General features: G+C 39.6%; 2 protein-coding genes across 2 annotated transcripts; both read right to left on the bottom strand.

Moving 5' to 3' along the window:
• Positions 1-1,131: 1,131 nt before the first annotated feature.
• On the bottom strand, positions 1,132-2,495 carry LOC100655788 (olfactory receptor 11H7-like). Its single transcript, XM_003421619.3, has one exon. The coding sequence runs from the start codon at positions 2,224-2,226 to the stop codon at positions 1,210-1,212; it is 1,017 nt and encodes a 338-aa protein (XP_003421667.2). The 5' UTR covers positions 2,227-2,495; the 3' UTR covers positions 1,132-1,209.
• A 7,700-nt stretch (positions 2,496-10,195) lies between these two features.
• LOC100656070 (olfactory receptor 11G2-like) lies at positions 10,196-11,163 on the bottom strand. Its single transcript, XM_064291930.1, has one exon. The coding sequence runs from the start codon at positions 11,132-11,134 to the stop codon at positions 10,196-10,198; it is 939 nt and encodes a 312-aa protein (XP_064148000.1). The 5' UTR covers positions 11,135-11,163.
• Positions 11,164-22,794: the final 11,631 nt, after the last annotated feature.

The raw sequence follows: 22,794 nt of genomic DNA, 5'->3' as shown, positions 1-22,794 counted from the left end.
AAGTTGCTATTTTGTCTAATCTTGCTAGCAGGACATGAGGACTTAGTCATTTTTACAGGAGAAATAATAGTAAAATGGGGTGCTTAAGGTCCTATGTGGATTTCATCTCAGATTCAGTCTCACAGTAACCTCTTACCTGCAGACTATTATTAACAAAACATCCAAGGAGTTGAGCATTTGTAATGTAAATATCATTATGTTACTCCTTTGCTCAAACCGTCCTGAAAAATTTGCCTCCCTGTTCACTCTCTGACTTGATCTCTAATACTCTTTCCCTTATTCTCTCTATGGCCAAACCAACCTCCGTGGTGTTACTTGAACACACTCATGCCTCAGGATTTTGTAGAGAACTTGCTTCTGCATGGAATACCCTTTCCTCAGCTGTCTACATGGCTCACTCCCTCACCTCTTTCAAGCTTTTGCTTAAAATTTGCTTTCTCAGGGTGGCCTTCTCTGACCACCCTATTTAAAATTTCAGCCTTCTATGGCATACTTCCTACCCTCTCTCCCCTTTCTCCATACCACTTATTTCTCCCTGACATGCTCTACATTTTACTTATTTATTGTTTCTCTCTCCCAACTAGAACGTAAACTGCATGTGGGTAGTGGTTTTTGACCATTTTGGTTACAGAGTCTCTCTAGTGCCTAGAAGAGTACCTGGAACATAGTAGGTGCTCAATAGTATTTGTTCAATGAAAGAATGACTACTACTTTTTCTAATGTTAAAACATTTTCTACTGATGTAAGCACAAAACTTTCAGTTTGTCATCAAGAGCCAAGAGAATTAGAAACTTGTTCTGTTACTAAATCTTTTAGGTCCATAGTCATTAGGTAATCAAGTTTGACTCTTATACCCTTTTTAAAATATTAGACTGTGTTACAATATTACTTGTGTACAACAATGATGACCCACCTGGGATAACAGCTCTCCTACCTTCTATACCCATCCCGCAAGTATCAAAGCTAAAACAGTGAGAAATACCACAGATATAATGCCTTTATATCTACTGGGATCACCCACATTGAAAATGTTGTTACACTTGAGTCAATTATAATATAGCTCTTCTTGTTTAGTTGAGGGATAAATCAATGAAGGACACCACTGAGAAAATATCTTCTTTAAAGTGTACATTGGCAGCTGAAATCAAATCTTTCTTAAGTGATCCCTTATGTGTGGACAGTTGTCTGCTTGGTCTCATGTAGATTTCTTTATGCTGCTTCTATCCTTAAGACTTTCTTCAATGCAGCCTTCATTCCCTTGTTTCGTAAGCTGTAAATCAGAGGATTTAAGAAGGGAGTGACCACAGAATAGAACAAAGTAATAATCTTCTGAAGTTCAGCTGGGTTTTCAGATGTGGGACTCACATACATTGCCAAGAGACCCCCAAAGAATAAACACACCACTGTCAGATGCGATCCACAGGTAGAAAAGGCTTTTTGCCGGCCAGCTGCTGAAGGGACTTTTAACACAGCTATCAGTAAAAGGGTATAAGAGCCAAGGATGTATAGAAGGGTGAGGATGATATTCAGGGAGCTCAGGATATAGAAGACAATCTCAGTGATAGGAGCTGGAGCACAGGACAGAGACATCAGTGGGTCCATGTCACACATAAAGTGATCAATTATATTGGGCCCACAGAAAGATAATTGGGTGAGTTGCACTGTGGAGACTGAGTAACTGAGGAACCCAAACACCCAGCAGAGAAATATCAAGATATAGCAGAGTCGTAGGGTCATGATGGTTGGGTAGTGCAATGGGTGGCAGATGGCAAGGTACCGATCATATGCCATGACACAGAGGAGATATGTTTCAGTTGTAGCAAGGGAGGTAAAAAAATAGAACTGGAGAAAACAGCCAGCAAAGGAGATGGTTTTTGTCTCTGAGAAGAAATTGGCCAGCATACTGGGCACAGTGGAGGTAATGTACCAGATTTCAAGGAAAGCAAAGTTCCCCAGCAGAATATACATTGGAGTGTGGAGTCGTTGGTCCCACCTCACAGCACAGACAATGGTGCCATTTCCCATCATGGTAAGTATATAGACCCCAAAGAACAGTGAGAAGAGGGAAATTTGCATCTCCTGGCCACCAGGGAAGCCTAGGAGGACAAACTCAGTCACAGTGCTTTTCACTGAATTGTTCATGAATCCCAGGGCTGCAGAGAAGACAGAAAACAGCATTATACAAGTTGTTTTTCTTCCTGAGAAACCTGTAGGAAACCTCTGCATGGCACATATGTTGGTTATTTGGCAATTAGTTTGAATAATCCATTCACTGACTCCTAACTCTTCCTTAAAAGGCACAAATCAGTGGTTCTTGTTACTCTAAATTTCAGTAAAATTGGGTTCGTAGCAATAGGAGCTTTATATTGTATGGACTTTCTTTATGAATTAGTTAGATTTTAAAAAATTCTCTCTCCCCATTGAAATTTTGAAAACTCAGAAACATCACCCTCTCTCACCTCTGTGAAAGGCAGTGGAGTGGCTATCGGTTTGTGTTTTTTCTTCACACCCATAGTTATTTCTTTTGATAGGCCCACTCTTAGTCTAAGTTACTTTTTATTAGGAGTGGAATGACTACGTTTTTTGACATCTCTCACCCAAAGGAAAGTACTTGACACACTTCTCACATAACCCGGAGCTGTGAATGGCTGTTAATCACTTGTTTCTCTGTGTTGTTCACATCAGAATAATTTTCTCTTGTAACATATTAGTAAATTATAAATTTTAACACAGAAGCCAAAAGGAAAGGTCACAGTGATATTTTCCTGGAGAGTAGAGAGCTAATAGTTACCTCTCAACATTCCTTGAATTTGCTTTACTCCCAGCTATTATTTTAAACCCCTCTAATTTATCAACTGAACCTCTGCTACCCTAAACAAATATAGGAGATGAATGTAAGTATGCTCTTCTTGTTTGGATGGTTCACTAGTGGAGCTCAGCAGCCACACGTGGAAACTAGAAATAAAAATGGGCTGCTTTTTAGGAAGGATGAAGAGTTTTTTAGGAAGTAGGCTCGTGGTTTGATGAGAAAGGAAGAGGAAACCCACTCTGGCAATCTATGGGGTGTCCTACCATAGCTGAGACAAGTTCACAACTGATTGACTAGATCCAGTAGTACTTAACTCAGCAGTCCTGTTATGACACACACTTAAAGGAAAATAAATAATAAAATCAAATTGATTTGGGTTCAAGTATGACCTACTGTGGAGCCTTGGGCAAGTTGACTCCTATCTTGCAGAAGAATTCTTGTGAAAATAGCACTGAACATGTATGCCTAGCACAGTGCTTGGAAGAATACACGAGGGCCTAAAAAAAAAAAAGGTAGCTGTTATTGTGAATACTACTACTAACAGGAGCCCTGGTGGTGCAGTGGTTAAGAGTTACCACTGTTAACCGTAAAGGTCGACAGTTCGAATCCACTAGCTGCTCCTTGGAAACCTCATGGAGGAGTTCTACTCTGTCCTATAGGGTCCATATGAGTCAGAATCAACTCAACAGCAAGGGATTTTTTTTTTTTTTATAATACTACTAATGAACATGATTGAAAAGTAATTGGGATAACAACGTTTAGCATAATCACTTAGTTTAAAAACTACTTAAAAATCCAGATGACAAACAATAAATTTAATTTAACAGGCTGGATTAAGAAGTTACCCCATTTCAATGTAACATATAACAAAGCTACAGGCAGCTCTCTAGGTTGCTCAGATTTATTTTATTAATCTCCTTGTACATTCTGGCTCTCAGAAACATACAGCTTGATATGATATAAGGAAGAGGATATGAAAACACACTAGTGTTCACAATTCAATATGCAGAAAATAAATGGGTAAAGAAAGGGCATTACGTTAGCTGGGGTGTGCATAAGAGTAAATAAGAATAAGATGTTTAACTGAGGGCTTTCTAAAAGCTGAGTTATGCACCACATTGAATGGTCTTCTAACATCAAATTATGAAATTTTTCAATTTTATGAATAATGAGACTTTTTTTTATGAATCATGAGGCAAGAAATTTTAAGGGAATGTTAAGCTGAGGAACATCTGAGTAACTGGGTCCTCAGTCAGCAGCTCCTTATAACATACCTGATTATTACTAAAGGCACAGTTTACTGTGGATAAAATCACATATCCAGAATTACAAAACTCATGAAACTTTGCAAAACTATATTAATAGTGAAAGGGGATTCCACTGGAGCTAGTGTCTATGTGTGGATGTCTTAGAAAAAACCCAGTGAAGCCTAGATAGGGAGAAAAGTTACTTACCCCTCATGATAGGACTAAGCATAGACACAGCTGGGAACAAACACTGTGGCTGGGTACACTCACTGATGGTTTTCAATCCGTTCCATGGAATCAGGACCCAGGGGTCTGAGCCTGGAGAGTTCTCCTGATCACTAGTGCACACTTGGATGTTATTCCAAATCCAAGGAGATAACAAAGCTAACCACTGAACCTCTCTTTCCTCCCTTCCTGAGGAGCTCAAAAAAGTTATAGCAACAGCGTACTTCTGTTGGGCAATAGTGATAGCCAATGGAAAGAAACATAGCCCTATAATCAGTCCTTGAGGTGTGGGCCTTAACTGCCAGTTTGGTATTTTCCTCAAGACCTCAGTCAACACAGGCACCCAGATCTTTCTCCTGTCTGGCCCAGGAAATAGTTCATCGGTTGTTTTTTATAGATTAGTTACTTTCCCTGCAGAGTTGATGGAAACACTGAGGTATGAACTCATGAGGCAATTTCAAAAAGGGGGTGCAGGTGAAGGAAGGGAAGAGAGTGTTGTTGAGACTCTCAAGGGGTACAATTAAAGGTGCATCTTAGAAATTATTGTGAAGTCTTCAGTCTCCCCTTGGGATGGTTTGTGCTCAAGGGTCCTTGGTGTAGCATCCTTTCTTCCATCCATAGTCTTCATATAGTTTAGGGTACGTTGGTCCCTAGAGTGAAGGCAGGAAGAGTGTCTTAAAAAGGCAATGGTGAGATGTCTGTATGGGTTTACAGAGAACTTCTTTTTTTTTTTTTTTCTGGGAAAGTCTTTTTCACTGTGAAGTCTAGAGAATGTTGAAAATTTACATTGTTTATATTCTCTAAGGGTGTGTTTGCTTCACACAGTGGACATCTCTGTTTTTGTTTCCAGGCTTTAATTACTGATAGGCTGTGTCTCTTCAATTTGTCCTATTTGTTCTGTGTTCTTTCTTGTTTTGGATTATTCAAGTAATTTTATTATTTCATTTTCCCCTATTAGCTTTTTAGTTATACACTCTTGAATAATTATTCTAGTGATTACAATACACATCCTTGATTTATTACAGTATGTAGCTTAAATTAGAGCCCTGGTGATGCAGAGGTTAAGTGTTAAGACTGCTTGCTAAGAGGTTGGCAGTTCAAATCCACCAGCTGCTCCTTGGAAACCCTATGGGGCAGTTTTACTCTTCCTATAGGGTTGCTGTTGCAATTGACTGTATGGCAATGGGTTTGGGTTTGATTTTGGTATACCTTAAATTAGTACTTTTAACACTTCCTGAACAATATAAGATTGTAACAATGGTTTAAATCGATTTGTTCATACATTTTATTTCTACATAGGTTATAAATCCCACAAGATTCATGATTATTGTATAAAGAGTTTTTTTTATTTATCCACATAGTTATCCTCCCTAGAGTTCATTCCTTTTTTCACTTCTTGACCTTCATTTTGTAACTGGACTGCAATGTCACTTTTGTCATAAACCAAGTGACTTTATATCTGTTGGTCTTTTATTGGAATTGCTAATTGGTTCCATTGGCCTATTTGCTTACCTTTGCCCTGGTATCAGAATGTCATTACCTTTGTAATAAGTCTTGATGTCTGGAAATCTAAATCATCCTCCTATGTATTTTTTCTTCCTTTCTTTCATATTTCTCTTTCCCTTCTCCTTCTCTTCCTTTTTCTTCACTCTTTTTTTTTTATAGCTATATAGCATTACATTGTTTGAACATACTACAATTTATTTGTCCATTCTCTGTTCATGAGTATTTCAATTATTTTATTTAAAATTAGGACTAGCTTGTTAATATTTCCAAAAACAAGTGCTGGAATTTTGGCTGGTATAATGTTAAATCCATAGAGCAATTTGGAGAGATTTCATACTTTCACAATACTGAATTTCCATTAATGAAATAATATAACCACCATTTATTTAAATCTTCAATTTTTTTTTTTCTGTCATGAGGTCTTGTACATCTTTTGTTAGATTTATTTTTTGGCATTCGATAATTTCTTTTATACTTTTATAATTTTTATTGTGCTTTAAGTGAAAGTTTACAAATCAAGTCAGTCTCTCACATGAAACCTTGTTTACACCTTGCTACATACTCCCAATTTCTCTCCCCCTAATGAGACAGTCTGCCCATTCCCTGCACTCTCTCTTTTCGTGTCTGTTTCGCCAGCTTCTAACCTCCTATACCCTCTCATCTCCCCTCCAGGCAGGAGATGCCTACATAGTCTCAAGTGTCCACCTGCTCCAAGAAGCTCACTCCTCACCAGCATCCCTTTCCAACCCATTGTCCAGTCCAATCCATGTCTGAAGAGTTAGCTTTGGGAATGGTTCCTCTCCTGGGCCAACAGAAGGTCTGGGGGCCATGACCATTGGGGTCCTTCTAGTCTCAGTCAGACCATTAAGTCTGGTCTTTTTATGAGAGTTTGAGGTCTGCATCCTACTGCTTTCCTGCTCCCTCAGGGGTTGTCTGTTGTGTTCCCTGTCAGAGAAGTCATCTGTTATAGCCAGGCTCCATTTAGTTCTTCTGGTCTCAGGATGATGTAGTCTCTGGTTCATGTGGCCCTTTCTGCCTCTTGGGCTCGTAATTACCTTGTGTCCTTGGTGTTCTTCATTCTTCTTTGATCCAGGCAGGTTGAGACCAATTGATGAATCCTAGATGGCTGCTTGCTAGCGCTTAAGACCCCAGACGCCACACTTCAAAGTGGGATGCAGAATATTTTCTTAATAGATTTTATTATGCCAGATGACCTAGATATCCCCTGAAACCATGGTCCCCAAATCCCTGCCCCTGTTACGCTGGCCTTCGAAGCATTCAGTTTATTCAGGAAACTTTTTGCTTTTGGTTTAGTCCAGTTGTGCTGACCTCCCCTGTATCGTGTGTTGTCTTTCCCTTCACCTAAAGTAGTTCTTATCTGCTATCCAATTAATGAATACCCCTCTCCCACCCTCCCTCCCTCCCCGCCTCGTAACCACGAAAGAATGTTTTCTTAGTTTAAACTGTTTTTCAAGTTCTTATAATAGCGATCTTAGACAATCTTTGTCCTTTTGCAACTGACTAATTTCACTCAGCATAATGCCTTCCAGGTTCCTTCTTGGCATGAAATGTTTCACAGATTCATTACTGTTCTTTATCAATGCGTAGGATTCCATTGTGTGAATATAACATAATTTATTAATCCATTCATCCGTTGATGGGCACCTTGGTTGCTTCCAACTTTTTGCTATCGTAAAGAGTGCTGCAATAAACATGGGTGTGCATATATCTGTTCGTGTAAAGTGTCTTATCTCTTCAGGATATATTCCAAGGAGTGGGATTGCTGGATTGTATGGTAGCCCTATTTCTAGCTTTTTAAGGAAGTGCTAAATCGATTTCCAAACTGGTTGTACCATTTCACATTCCCACCAGCAGTGTGGATGTGTTCCAATCTCTCCACAGCCTCTCCATCATTTATTGTTTTGTGTTTTTTGGGTTAATGCCAGCCTTGTTGGAGTGAAACGGAATGTCATTGTAGTTTTGATCTGCATTTCTCTCAAGGCTAATGATCATGAACTTTTCCTTATGTATCTGTTAGCTACCTGAGTGTCTTCTTCAGTGAAGTGTCTATTCATATCTTTGGCATTCGATAATTTTTTGATGCCATTATAAGTGGTATCATTAAAATATTTTGTAGCTTTTGTTGCTGGTATATAGATATAAAATTAATATTTGTATATTGTGTCATATTCAATGATTTTTAAAAATTCACCTATTAAACCTGATATTTTCTTGGGAGATTATATTGGATACTATACATATACAATTACACCATTTTTATTTCTTTTAGATATTACACATAAATGTATACAATTTTTTCAATTTCATATCCTAACTTTCCATTCCTTGTAACTTTATTTTTCCTGCCTAATTGCACTGGCTGTAACCTCAAGTACTATTTTAAACTCAAGTGTTTACAATGAGCATCCTTGTCTCCTTTTCAATCTCAATGACAAAAACTTTCAAATTAAAACATTAAGTGTATTTAATGTAGCTGTATTTTATTTTAATAAAACATTGTTTTCAGTTAAGAAGTGATTCTTTTACCCTTATTTTACTAAGATATTTTAAAATGGGCGATATTGAGTTTTAATATGTGTTTTGCTGTGTGTTTTGATAAGATACAATGTTTATACTCTTTTGTTAATGTGATGAATTACATGGATTGATTTTCTAATGAAAAAGCAAACATGAAGTTTTCAGGTATAAATTCAACTTGGTCTTGATTTTTTTAACATATTTTTCCTGGTTATGATCATGATTTATTAGCTTAGCAATTAACCCTTCTGACAAATGTAGCTATAAAATCTGGACAAAATACAAGCAACCTTTTGAATGCATTGGAGAGCAATCTACACAGGTAAAACTTCAGGGCCTACAATTCCAGGAAGAAGTCAAAAGCAAGGAAGTGTGTTCCATTCACCTTCCTTATCTGCACCCCAGGATGTTTGACAATTAACTAAAAAAACCCAAAATCCATTGCCGTGGAGTGTATTCCAACTCATATTGACCCTGCAGGACGGAGTAGAATTGTTCCATAGGGTATCCAAGGAGTAGCTGGTGGATCCAAACTGCCAAACTTTTGGTTAGCAAGCAGAGCTCTTAACTATGCCACCAGGGCTCCGACAATTCACTAGGTGGGGGGAAAGTGGAGATGTGGAGGCATGGGGAAGGGACTGGGGGCTGGAGGTTGGAGGACTAAAGTCTGAGTAGAAAGCAGTGGTTTTACTGAACTGAGGAGATAGAACATTGGATTTTGCAGCTGCCTAAGTAGTTTAAGTAGTAAGTTTTTGAGAAATGTATTCTTGAGAGAGGCTGACCACAGAGAAGTGACACCCAGAATTTGATGAAATCTTCCCTCGACTAACTTTGGGATTCCTAGGAGCCCTGGGCGAGCAGTAGTTATGAGCTCGGCTGCTAACCAAAAGGTCAGCAATTTGAATTCAACACCAGCTCCTTGGAAACACTATGGGCCAGTTCTACTGTGTCTTATAGGGTTTCTATGAGTCGGAATTGACTCAAATGCAATGCGTTTAGGTTTTTTTTTTGTTTGTTGTTTGTTTTTAATTAGGTGCCTATGCCTTGGAATAGACTCGAAGGCAAAGAGTTTCATTTTTGGTTTTTTAACTCTTCATGGAGCTCTGGTGGCTTGTAGATAAGAGTTTGGCTGCTAACCAAAAGATTGACAGTTTTAGTCCACCAGCCGCTCTTTAGAAATCCTATGGGGCAGCTGTTCTCTGTTCTATAAGATTGCTATGAGTCAGGATGAACTCAATGGGCTTGGGTTTTTTGGAGACGTTCATATGCAAGATGAGACTTCAAGAATCTATCAGAAAGCAGAAACCGAGAGTCTGAAGAGATAAGCAGTGGTTTAAGGAGTCATATGGTGCAAGAAGTACAGAAATAGGAGTCAGGGCACACTAGAAATGGCCCTGGTACATAGTCTAGGCTTTAGCTGAGATCTCATGAAGGCCATGTTCCTGAGTAAGGAATGTACCCCAGGGGTAAGACCAAAACTGACATAGACCATCTTTAAATCACAAAAAAAGAACTTTTAAATGGGATTAAAACTATCTGCACCTACTCTATCTACCTGCTGTAAGAAAACTTCATCTTGGTTTGGTTACTACACCCAATGTGTACAGAATTTTTTAAGCACAATGTGCTGCATTCTAAAAAAAAAAAAAAAAAAAAAAAAAATTGAGGCATGCTAAGAAACAGGAGTATATGATCAAAAACCAAGAGAAGAAAGAGATAATAGAAACAGACTCACAGGTGGTCAAGGTTTTGGATAAATACTAGGATGAACAATTATATGAATGACACCTGTTTTTCTTTTCTTAAACTGAAAAAGAGGTTACATATGAGTTTAATGTTGCTCAAGAGCCTTTTAAATTAGCGCTCTTCTTTATATTCTCAGAAATTTCTGCAGGAATCTTTTCATATCTTTGTTCCTAAGACTGTATATCACAGGGTTAAGGAGAGGGGTCACAACAGAATAAAACAGGGTCACAATTTTCTGCATTCTGTCTTCACGCTGAGGTGTTGGACTCCTATATGTGACCAGTACTGAGCCACAGAAAGGTGAAACCACAGCCAGATGAGACCCACAGGTGGAGAAGCCTTTTGTTTGTCCAGGTGCTGAGGGGACCCTTAGTACAGCTCTTAGGACCAGAGTGTAGGACCCCATGATGAAGAGAAAGAGAATAATGATGGGCAGAAGAGTTAAGGTGGAGAAGACAAGCTCCATCACAGGAGCTCTTTTGCAAGTAAGTGCTAGAAGAGGACCTGGGTCACATAGGAAGTGATCAATTATCCTGGATCCACAGAAGGTCATCTGGGAGATGATGATGATAATAGGAATCAGGAACCAGAGGAAACCAAATACCCAGCAATTGACTACAAGATTGGTGCAGAGATGTCCAGTCATAATGGTTGAATAGTGTAGAGGCCAGCAGATTGCAAGGTATCGATCAAATGCCATAACTGCCAAGAAAAAGCTTTCTGTAGAACCCAGAGAGAAGAAAAAGTAGAATTGGAGAAAGCACCCAGAGAAAGAGATGACTTTGGTCTCAGAGAGGAAGGTGGCCAACATGTTGGGGACAGTGGAGGTGACATAGCAGATCTCGAGGAAGGAGAAGTTGGCAAGAAGGATGTACATGGGCGTATGGAGTCTTTGATCCCAGCACACAGCACAGATGATGGAACCGTTCCCCATGAGGGTCAGGAGGTAGACAATAGAGAAGAGCACAAAGAGGAGGATCTGACCCTCCCTGGGGCAAGGGAAGCCCAAGAGGATGAAGCCAGTGATGGTGTTGGAGTTGTTGGTGGTGTCGAAGATTTTCATGTGTCTGTGAGCTGTAAAAGACCAGCTGATACTGAATAACAGTGTAAAGAGAGATGGGTCCCCAGATTTATATTTGAAACATCTTTGTAAAGTAAATAAAGAATTAAGTATCAATTGCTACTCTTTTTGTATAATCCTGAAATATTGTTCTGGCTTGCTTTTTGCTTATGTTTACATTTTCACTGTGGGTCCAAGTAAACTTGTAGTTGGAACTGATAAGCTCTTGAAGTAGAGTTCTGTAGAGGCATTTATATAACACTTACACTGGGTTTTTTTACACTTAGTAGAACATGTATATATACGTATACACACACACACACATATATTGTCTATATATATATGTATATCACCTGACAATGTTGAATTTTACCTGAACCCTGTGAGCCTGGAAATCAGCCATGATTAAGAAAACCCTTTTGCTCTTTGTGTTCAGGAAAAAGGCTCACTGCAAGTGACAATCCTTCTTCATAAGACTTGGATACAGCTCATGGACGCTCCCTTGTTTATCTAAGATGAGGTCAGACACATACCCTTCAAATTCACATCTTTGCCTTATAAGTACTTAACTGAGCTTGTGAACTGCTTGTTTTCACTGATCAATCAGAAATGAAATGCCTGTTAACAAAACTTGAGTTAAGCTTTTTACCATCTCCACTGCCTCTGCCCTAGTTCAAGTCATCTTTTTTCCCATGGACCTCAGTGATGGTGTCTTAAGTGGCTTCCTGCTTCCATTGTTGCTTCACAACACACTGCTCTCCATGCCACAGCCAGAGTGACTCTTTAAACAAAGAAAATCAGATGATTTCCTTCTCTTGTGCATAGACTTTAGTTAGCATCCCAATTCACTTAGAAGAAATCAAAATCTCTAAACTGTGGTCTCTGATTTGGCCCCTATAAACATCAACACAATAATTCCATAATAATCTCCATAAGAAATTATGGATGACATTGCAAAGAATGGGAATTCCAGGATACCTCATTGTGCTCCTGCAGAACCTGTGCATAGACCAAGAGGCAGTTGTTCAAACAAACGAGGGGATATTGTGTGGTTTAACATCAGGAAAGGCATGTGTCAGGGTTGTATCTTTTCACCATACTTGCTCAGTCTGTAAGCTGAGCAGATATTTAGAGAAACTGGACAATATGAAGAAGAACATGGCATCAGGACTAGAGGAAGACTCACTAACAACCTGTGATATGCAGATGACATAATCTTGATTGCTGAAAGTGAAGAGAAATTGAAGCACTTAACGGATGAGGATAAAGACTACAGTGTTCAGTATGGATTATTCCTCGGTATAAAGAAAACAAAAACCGTCACAACTGAACCTATAGGACTTCATCTTACTTGGATCCACAATCGACACCCATGGAAGCAGCAGCCAAAGAATCAAATGGTGTATTGCACTGGGCAAATCTACTGCAAAAGGCCTCTTTAAAGTGTTATAAAGCAAAGGTGTCACCTTGAGGTCTAAGGTGCACCGGACACCAAGCCATGGTATTTTCAATGGCCTCATATGCATATGAAAGCTGGACAATGGGTAAGGAAGACCAAAGAAGAGTTGATGCCTTTGAATTATGGTGTTGGTGTAGAATATCGAATATACCACGGACTGCCAACAGAAAGAAAAAATCTGTATAGCCAGAATGCACCTTAGAAGCGAGGATGACTAGACTTCGTCACATGTACTTTGGACATATTATCAGGAGGGACCAATCTCTGGAGAAAAACATCACACTTCATATGGTAGAGGGTCAGTGAAAAAAGGTAAGACCCTCAACGAGGTGGTTTGACACAGTGGCTGCAACAATGGGCTCAAACATAGCAAGCGTTGTGAGGATGGCTCAGGACCAGGCAGTGCTTCGTTCTGTTGTGCATGGAGTTGTTATGAGTAGAATCTACTTGACGGTGCCTAACAACAACAAAAACAAACACCTACAACCTCATCTCATGGTTCTATCAATCAAACTTTCATTCATTCTCTCTCTCTCACACAGTGTTGTGAAAATGGGGTGTGCATACATGCTCTGCTAATATAAGCTCTGCACATATAAAATAGTGTTCATTGGAGAAAAACTGACAAGCTGAATCGTAACAGGCGGCCACCATCCCCTGAGCTCTTATGATCCCACTGAGAGATGTGCATATTTGGATTGTACTTACCAAGGTCTGCCTTTCGTTAAAGGGGATTGCCCCACCCCTGTAATGCCCTATATTACTGGTGGGAAAATTTTTAAACATTTTAGGGTTGTGCACGATACAGGCTCTGTCATAACAACTTGGCTCTGTTTTTGTAGTGCAAAAGTAGTCATACATCATACCTAAATGAATGAACATAGCTGTATTCTAATAAAATTTTATTTACGTCCACTGAAAGTTGAATTTCATATAATTAACATCACGTATGTCATATGTTTTATGAAATGTTACTCTCCAATTAATTTTTTCCAACCATTTAAAGATGTAAAAAACATTCTTAGCTTGCTGTATGATAAGAACAGGCAGCAGGCCAGATTTGACCCATGAACCGTGGTTTGCTGACTCCTGCTCTACATATTTATAGGGACAGGAAAGCAAAGACCAACAGTTTGACTACAGAGTAATGGAAGTTCCTTGGTTGTGCAAGTGGCCTTGTTAGAAAGCAGGGGCCTCTACTGGCCGGCAGCGGGAATCAGCCTGTTCTTCTACTGAGCTAACTTAAACTTGCTGGGCCAGCTTTTAGTCAGTTATTGAAATGAGTTTCCAGAGCCATCAGGATTTGCCTGTACACACACACACAGACCACACACACACACAATGACACGCTCATGGCCTTCCCCAACACCATACTTCAGTAATATAACTTTGGCCTTTCTTTCTGTCTACATGATTTGTGCTGCAGTGAAATCTCAGTTATCTATGGAATACAGGACCAGAGAAAGATGGACAATGTGGATAAATGAACTTCATAGATAATTTGAAATCTTACTGAATCTTTTTTTACTGCCTCTAGCTCCAAAGTACATATATTAGTAGCTTGAATGGAAAATTAAATTTGCCTCATTTGTCTCTCTGACCACCTCAAGTGTTAGTACAAATGGGCAGCTGTAGAGAAGAAGAGGAACAGTGAACCTGGGCAGTCCATCCTGAATGAACTAGAAAGGGGGCTAGACCCTTCCTGATGGCCAACGATTTGCTAGGAATTTAAGCCATTTGACCAGTGAGGAACATTTATTTTTTAAAGTGTAAATGAATGGGTTGTTCTTCTTTTAAATATTTCTGTATTTATGGCTAAAGTTTAGATAAATCTGAAAGGCAAGGGAGTCTTTTGGGTTACTTCTTTCTCGGTTTCTATTTGAGACTTGCCAACAATTTGAAAAAAAAAAAGAATGACCTGCTTTAATTGCTCTCAATGAAGGATAATCCACCAATGAAAACTACATTGCATTAATATTAAAAACAAAGCCTACCAGATTCCCTGGATGGTGCAGACAGTTAATGCACTTGGATGCTAGCTATAAGGTTGGAGGTTTGAGTCCACCTAGAGGCATCTTGGAAGAAAGGCCTGTGAATCTATTTCTGAAAATTCAGCCATTGAAAACCCTATGGAGTACAGTTTTACTCTGACACACATGGGTTGCCATGAGTTGGAACTGACTCCACAGGAGTTGGTCTGCTTATCAGATTCAGAATACATTCTAATGGAAGGAAATTTAGCGGCCAAAAAATAATACCCAAGACATCTGAGCATCATTTTCCCTAAGTGAGCTGCACCGTAGGCATTCTATTGTGCCTTGTGAGCCCTAAATATGACTATATCACACTGAGCACTCCTCAGAGGTGTGTTGGGAGAAGAGAACTGCAGAGTCATATAAAGAACAAAGCAATGAATACTCAATGGATTTACAGAAGGGCCAGGATGCTCTTAGGCTCTGACAGCAATGGTGCACAGGCGCCGTGATGCACTGACGTGTGCATCCTCCTTACGTGCCCGGTTTTTCTGGCTCCAAGAGGAAGTGTGAGAGAAACTCCGGCCACAAGACTATCCTTTTACACGACCTAAAAGCTGAGTCAGGGACAGAGAACAGTATTTGTGGCTCCAGAGACTTGCTTCCTGACAGTGAAAAGAACCTGACCAAATGGAATTCATTCTTCTGGTCAGTGATTATTAAGAGTTTACAAGTGTCTCCTGCAAGGACCCATAGTTACCCAGGGTGCCTCTTGGGAGGCATCACTCCCTGTGCTTGTATCTAATCTGATCTATATTTACATGTATTTCCCCCAATGGCTGGATAAGTGAGACACAGAGATCAGGATAATTATCCAGAGAGGCCAGGGAAATTTTCCTCTTAGTGGAGGGAGGAAGGTCAAGAGGGAGGAGGGTGGAAAGGGTGGGGGTGGGAGGTGGGGAGTGGTGGTTGATGGGGGAGGAGAGACAATAGCGTAAGTGTGTGTTTGATCGTCTCTGAAAAATAGACTTCATTCTTGTTAACTAACCAATAAGCAATTACATTAAAAGATCTTTGTCTATACATAATTTAAGTTTGTTACATTCAATATGAAATAAAGAATCCCCTTTTTCAATTTTAGATGCAGTTTGACAGCATCTGTTTGAAAAAATCTAGTCTTCTGTAAAACAAACTTTGTAAGGCTGTTGGTTGACATGACGTAATATTACTGAAAATGAAAGTTTGGCACTGTAAATCGTTCAGAGGTGGGAAGTATGAATTCTTTCAGTGATATCAGTGGAAGGAGGACAAACAACATGAGGCAGAGAACCTGAAGACCTGAGAGAAAGATGAATTCATTCTGAGATCTAAGAGCTCAAATAGAGACCTTGGCTCTTTAGGAGTCAGAATGAGGAAGGGTAAGTTTTCTGAAAATATAGTCCCTGCACCAGCAGTATTAGCACCACTTTACAACTTGTTAGAAATGCACATTTTCAGGCCCCACCCTGACCTACTGAATCAGAAACTCCGAATGTGGGGCAGAGCAATCTGCGTTTACAAGCTTTCCAGTGTTTGTGGTGCACCCTAAAGCTTGACAACCACTGTGATAGAAAATAGAGCATTGGAGTCAGTAGGATCAGGAATCAATTGAGAATATTTTCAACAGAGGGTTAAGGATGATATTAGTAGCGATAATTGTCACTTGGAGCTTAGCTACAGGTGATGTTCAGTGTGTGTCTTAGTTATCTTGTGCTGCTATAACAAATACCACAAGTGGATGGCTTTAAGAAAGAAAGACTTATTCTCTCACAGTTTAGGAGGCTAGAAGTCCAAATTCAGGGTACCAGCTCCAGGGGAAGGCCTTCTGTCTGTCAGTTCTGGGGGAAGGTCCTTGTCATCCCCTGGTCAAAGAGTATCTCAGCCTAGGAACCTGGGGTCCAAAGAACACACTGTTCTCCCAGTGCTGCTTTCTTGGTGGTATGAGATCCGTATGTCTCTCTGCTCCCTTCTGTCTTTTATATGTTAAAAGAGATTGGTTTAAGACAGAGGCTAATTTTGTACATTGAGTCCTGCCTCATTAACATAATTACCTCTAATTCTTCCTTATTAACAGCATAGATGTAGGATTTACAGCACATAGGAAAATCACATGAGATGACAGAATGGTGGACAGTCTCACAATACTGGGAATCATGGCCTAGCCAAATTGACACACACTTTCTGGGGACACGGTTCAATCCATGACAGTGTGGGACTAAGATCTAGGCATATCGAAAAGCCGAGTTGGATTTAAGCAACTGGAGAAACTTTTGAAAGAAGCATAGGACAGGCAAGGAAATGATGGAAAAGATTATTCAGAGATTTTATGATTGTGGGTGACCTGGGATAAAGAGGGACACTGGGTGAGAGGAGGGTTGAATCTAAAGAGAAGCTAGAGGTAACAGAAAGAATATTGGGACACAGATAATTTGGGTCCTAGCCTGAGTATTTTCACTTATTAGATGTAAGAGCTCAGTGAGCTACAGTTTCATCAAATATAAAATACACACATTTCCTGTGTGCCCATGGAGCTGGTATGGGATATGGGGTGAAATTGTTGCCAAACCTTAGAAGGTGGGTTCTGTCCAGACCTGCCAAGAATCTGGACAGCAGCTTTTGAGAAAGAGAAAATAACTTTATTGCCATGCTTGGAGCAAGGAGTCAGTTCCTCAGATCTGACTCCTTGAGCTATGCGTAAGTAGGGCTTAGATGTGATTTGGGTAGTAAGATGGCAGCCACACAGGCTTAATGGGGAGGGAAAATTCTAGAAGGAAGACGTTGCAGGAATTTTGGTAGCCAGAAAACAGAAATGACATGGTTCTTTTTGAGACCTCTCACTTCGGAATGGGGTCCTTCTGATTTTCCTTCTGATTTGTTCTACCTGATGTTCTGTCCTCTGTTGAGGTCAACTAATGGTGACAGCTGGCCCTTTTGGGCATGCAGAGTTGGCTGAATCTGGCTTGGGCTAGTTTAAGGCAGTCTTTTCTGACTACTGGAAATTTACTGGCATTCATAGGATTGGATTACAAAATGAGATAATGGATATAAAAAAGTTTTGTAAATTTTTATACACTAATAAGTAAGATTATATGCAGCACAAGGGCCTCAAGAGTTGATTTCTAACTTCCCATATTTCTCTCAAGATTGTCATGGAAACATCATTCCTGAATTAGAATTTTCTTCCCTAGGGTTTGGAGGACTTTCCATTCCTCTGGGGCAACTAAGGTCCCTAGCTTTTCCCCCTTCTCAAAAACATATTCTCAAGGGCAGGTGAAAGACACAATTCTTTTAAGAAGAAACAACACTTCTTTTTAAAAATTTATTTATTTACTTATTGTGCTTTAAGTGAAAGTTTACAAATCAAGTCAGTCTCTCATACAAAAAGATACACACCTTGCTATGTACTCCTAGCTGCTCTCCCCCTAATGAGACAGCACATTCCTCCTCTTATCCCTGTATTTCCTGTGTCCATTCAACCAGCTCCTGTCCCTCTCTTCCTTCTCATCTCACCTCCAGACAGGAGTTGCCCACATAGTTTCATGTGTCTGCTTGAGTCAAGAAGCTCACTCCTCACTCGTATCATTATCTTTCTTATAGTCCAGTCAAATCCTTGTTTGAAGGCTTGGCTTTAGGTATGGTTCCAATGTTGGGCTAACAAAGGGTCCAGGGACCATGACCTCCAGGGTCCCTCTAGTCTCAGTTAGACCATTAAGCCTGGTCTTTTCATGAGAATTTAAGATCTGTATCGCACTATTCTCCTGGTCCATCAGGGATTCTCTTTTGTATTCCCTGTCAGGGCAGTGATCAATGGTAGCCGGGCACCAGTTAGTTTTTCTCTCTCAGGCTGATGGAGTCTCTGGTTTGTGTGGCCCTTTCTGTCTATTGGGGTCATTTTTACAATATGTCTTTAGTGTTCTTCATTCTCCTTTGCTCTAGGTGAGCTGAGACCAATTGATGTATCTTAGATGGCCGCTTGCTAGTATTTAAGACCCCAGATGCCTCTCACCAAAGTGGGATACTGAATGGGAAACAACACTTTGTATTTGAGAACTAGAAATAAGAGTTTTAAAATGCAAGTACCCAGGAGAGTTGACACATTAGCATGAAAGGCTTCTAGGAAAACTTATAAATGATATTAGAACATTCTTTCTGAATTTGTAGTAGTGAGGGATTCAGAAGACACACTGAAGCTACGGGGTAGGGTGAGGAAATAAGAATAGAATGAGGCACAAAAACTAACTCAGAGTGGATCAAAGACCTAAATATAAAACCTAAAATGATAAAGATCATGGAATTAAAAATAGGGACAACGCTAGGGGCCCTATGACATGGCATACATACAATACAAACAATAACTAATGATCTACAAACACTAGAAGGGAAGCTAGATAACTGGGAACTCATCAAAAGACATCACCAAAGGAGTATGAAAAAAACTTAGGGTGTGAAAAATTTTTTTGGCTACAACATCCGATAAGCATCTAATCTTGAAAATCTATAGAATACTTCAACACCTCAACAACAAAAAGACAATCCAATTTAAAAATGGGCCAAGGATATGAACAGACACATCACCAAAGAAGACATTCAGGAGGCTAATAGACATATGAGGAAGTACTCTCAATCATTAGACATTATGTTGTTGTTGTTAGGTGCCGTCGAGTTGGTTCCGACTCATAGCGACTCTGTGCACAACAGAATGAAATACTGTCTGGTCCTGCCCCATCCTTAACAATTGTTGTTATGCTTGAGCTCATTGTTGCTGCCACTGTGTCAATCCACCTTCTTGAGGGTCTTCCTCTTTTTCGCTGACCTTTTTTTTTTTTATACTCTGCCCAGCATGATGTCCTTCTTCAGGGACTGATCCCTCCTGACAACATGTGCAAAGTATATAAGACGCAGTCCTTGCCTCTAAGGAGCATTCTAGCTGAACTTCCTCCAAGACAGATTTGTTCGTTCTTTTGGCAGTCCATGGTATAGTCAATATTCTTCACCAACACCACAATTCAAAGGCATCAACTCTTCTTAGGTCTTCCTTATTCACTGTCCAGCTTTCACATGCATATGATGTAATTGAAAATACCATGCTTGGGTCAGGCGCACCTTAGTCTTCAGGGTGACATCTTTGATCTTCAACACTTTGAAGAGGTCCTTTGAAGCAGATTTGCCCAATGCAACGCGTCTTTTGATTTCTTGACTGCTGCTTCCATGGCTGTTGATTGTGGATGCAAGTAAAATGAAATCCTTGACAACTTCAATCTTTTCTCTGTTTATCATGATGTTGCTCATTGGTCCAGTTGTGAGGATTTTTGTTTTCTTTATGTTGAGGTGCAGTCCATACTGAAGGCTGTGGTCTCGATCTTCATTAGTAAGAGCTTCAAGACCTTTTCACTTTCAGCAAGCAAGGTTGTGTCATCTGCATAACGCAGGTTGTTAATGGGTCTTTCTCCCATCCTGATGTCCCGTTCTTCATATAGTCCAGCTTCTTGTATTATTTGTTCAGCATACAGATTAAATAGGTATGGTGAAAGAATACAACCCTAACGCACACCTTACCTGACTTTAAACCAATCAGTATCCCCTTGTTCTGTCTGAACAGCTGCCTCTTCATCTATGTAAAGGTTCCTCATGAGCACAATTAAGCGTTCTGGAACTCCCACTCTTCGCAGTGTTATGCGTAGTTTAGGATCCACACAGTCAAATGCCTTTGCACAGTCAATAAAACACAGGTAAGCATCCTTCTGGTATTCTCTGCTTTCAGCCAGGATCCATCTGACATCAGCAATGATATCCCTGGTTCCACGTCCTCTTCTGAAGCCAGCCTGAATTTCTGGCGGTTCCCTGTCAATATGCTGCTGCCGCTGTTTTTGAATGATCTTCAGCAAAATTTTGCTTGCGTGTGATATTAATGATATAGTTCTATAATTTCCACATTTGGTTGGATCACCTTTCTTGGGAATAGACATAAATATGGATCTCTTCCAGTCAGTTGGCCAGGAAGCTGTCTTCCGTATTTCTTGGCATAGAGAAGTGATTACCACCAGCGTTGCATCTGTTCATTGAAACATCTCAATTGATATTCCATCAATTCCTGGAGCCTTGTTTTTCTCCAATGCCTTCAGAGCAGCTTGGACTTCTTCCTTCAGTACCATTGGTTCCTGATCATCTGCCACCTGTTGAAATGGTTGAACATCGACTAATTCTTTTTGGTATAAGGACTCCTTCCATCTTCTTTTGATGCTTCCTGCATCGTTTAATATTTTCCCCATTGAATCCTTCACTATTGCAACTTGAGGCTTGAATTTTTTCTTCAGTTCTTTCAGCTTGAGAAACGTCAAACGTGTTCTTCCCTTTTGGTTTTCCATCTCCAGCTCTTTGCACATGTCATTATAATACTTTACTTTGTCTTCTCGAGAGGCCCTTTGAAATCTTCTGTTCAGTTCTTTTACTTCATCAATTCTTCCTTTTGCTTTAGCTGCTCAACATTCGAGTGCAAGTTTCGGAGTCTCCTCTGACATCCATCTTGATCTTTTCTTTCTTTCTTTCTTGTCTTTTCAATGACCTCTTGCTTTCTTCATGGATGATGTCCTTGATGTCATGCCACAACTCATCTGGTCTTTGGTCACTAGTGTTCAATGTGTGAAATCTATTTTTCAGATGGTCTCTAAATTCAGGTGTGCAGATAGATAGATCTCTGGAGACGGTCACCTAAAATTTAGTTGTATTTAGCACAGAGGAATTTTGGGCAATTTGTACTTCTTTATACTTTTCTCTATTGTTTAAAAAAATTGACAATGATCCAGTTTTGCATTATCAATAAGAAAAAGATATTAAGACATTTTCACTGCAAAAAGTAATCACTATATTGAAGCATGTATTCAGTGGAAAAAAACTGACCTACACTTTGAGATAAAAGGAGCTATCTGCTTAATGTAAAGGGCAGGCAAGCACCTGAAGCAGTATCCAGCTGTCAAGGCTCCTAGTGTCTGTGAAATCAGCACCAGATGTGCTGTTCTAAGTTTCATGTCTCTCAAAGAGCAATATTTGTACCTTAGTCATGAAGTAATCTACTTTCATTTTCTCATGTTCTTTCCTCTTTTCAATGTATTTTGGATTTTAATTTTTATCACATTTTAAAGCCAGATTTCTTTTGCCCATAAAATAAAATAAAACAAAACAAAACAAAAACAGTTGCCATGGAGTCAATTCTGACTCATGGCAATCCCATGTGTGTCACAGCACAACTGCACTCCATAGGGTTTTCAATGGTTGTGATCTTTCAGAAGCAGATTGCCAGAACGTTTTTCTGCATCACCTCTGGGTGGATTCAAACTGCCAGGCAGCCTCTTCTGCCAGTTGGATCAGTAAATCGTAAAACATCAGACACACTTTCTTGAAGTGCTTCATAGACCCTTTCTAGGGACATTCCTGATCTTTATCTTGAGGTGAACACATAGACCATAAGCTGCAATGAGCCCTGCTGCAATATTTCACTTTCCTGCTCTCTCACACCTCACTTCTTCATAGTCTGTACACAAAATTTAATTTTTTCTCAGCCTAGACTGTGACTTATTCACTTTTTCGGATTCATTTTCTAGCTCAGCACCTGACATATTGAAGTATTATCTAATGAATAATAAAGAAGATAAAAAATAACAATTCTGAAAACAGAGTACTTATAACTTCATCACAGTTAATTTCATTCCACACATCCTCAGAGGACAAAGTCATTCCCACGTTCTCCAAAACCAACAAGTCTGGGTGAAATGTCTGTGGGTTCTCAGGTCCTGGTGCCTTCATTTTTCTTTCCATTAGCCTACTTCCTAGATTCCCCAACAAACCAGGAATTGGCTCAATTCTCAGAAAATTTACCAGTAGACAATCATTTTTCTTCTTTCCCTCCTCCACCTTCTACTTCCTTATAGAATGTTGTACGTGCTACAAAATTCAAAAGTTACCAATGTGTACACAATGAAAATAAGTCTTTTTCTTCTCTTGTACCCAAGAAATCCTCTCTTCCCAGATGCAACCACTGTTAGGTTTCTTGTCCCTCATTTGAAAGATATTTTATCTTTTTTTTTTTTTTTTAACACACGAGCTTATATTTTTTATACATAAATAACAGTTTACGTAGTAGTATTCATTTATTCACTTAGCAATATATATTGGAGGTGGTGCCAAGGTTTTAATTT

The sequence above is a fragment of the Loxodonta africana genome, chromosome 10 (genome assembly GCF_030014295.1).
Source record: "Loxodonta africana isolate mLoxAfr1 chromosome 10, mLoxAfr1.hap2, whole genome shotgun sequence".
Classification (NCBI taxonomy): Eukaryota; Metazoa; Chordata; class Mammalia; order Proboscidea; family Elephantidae; genus Loxodonta; species Loxodonta africana.
Note: the sequence above shows the minus strand (reverse complement) of the source record. Positions and strands in the feature narration are given on the sequence as shown.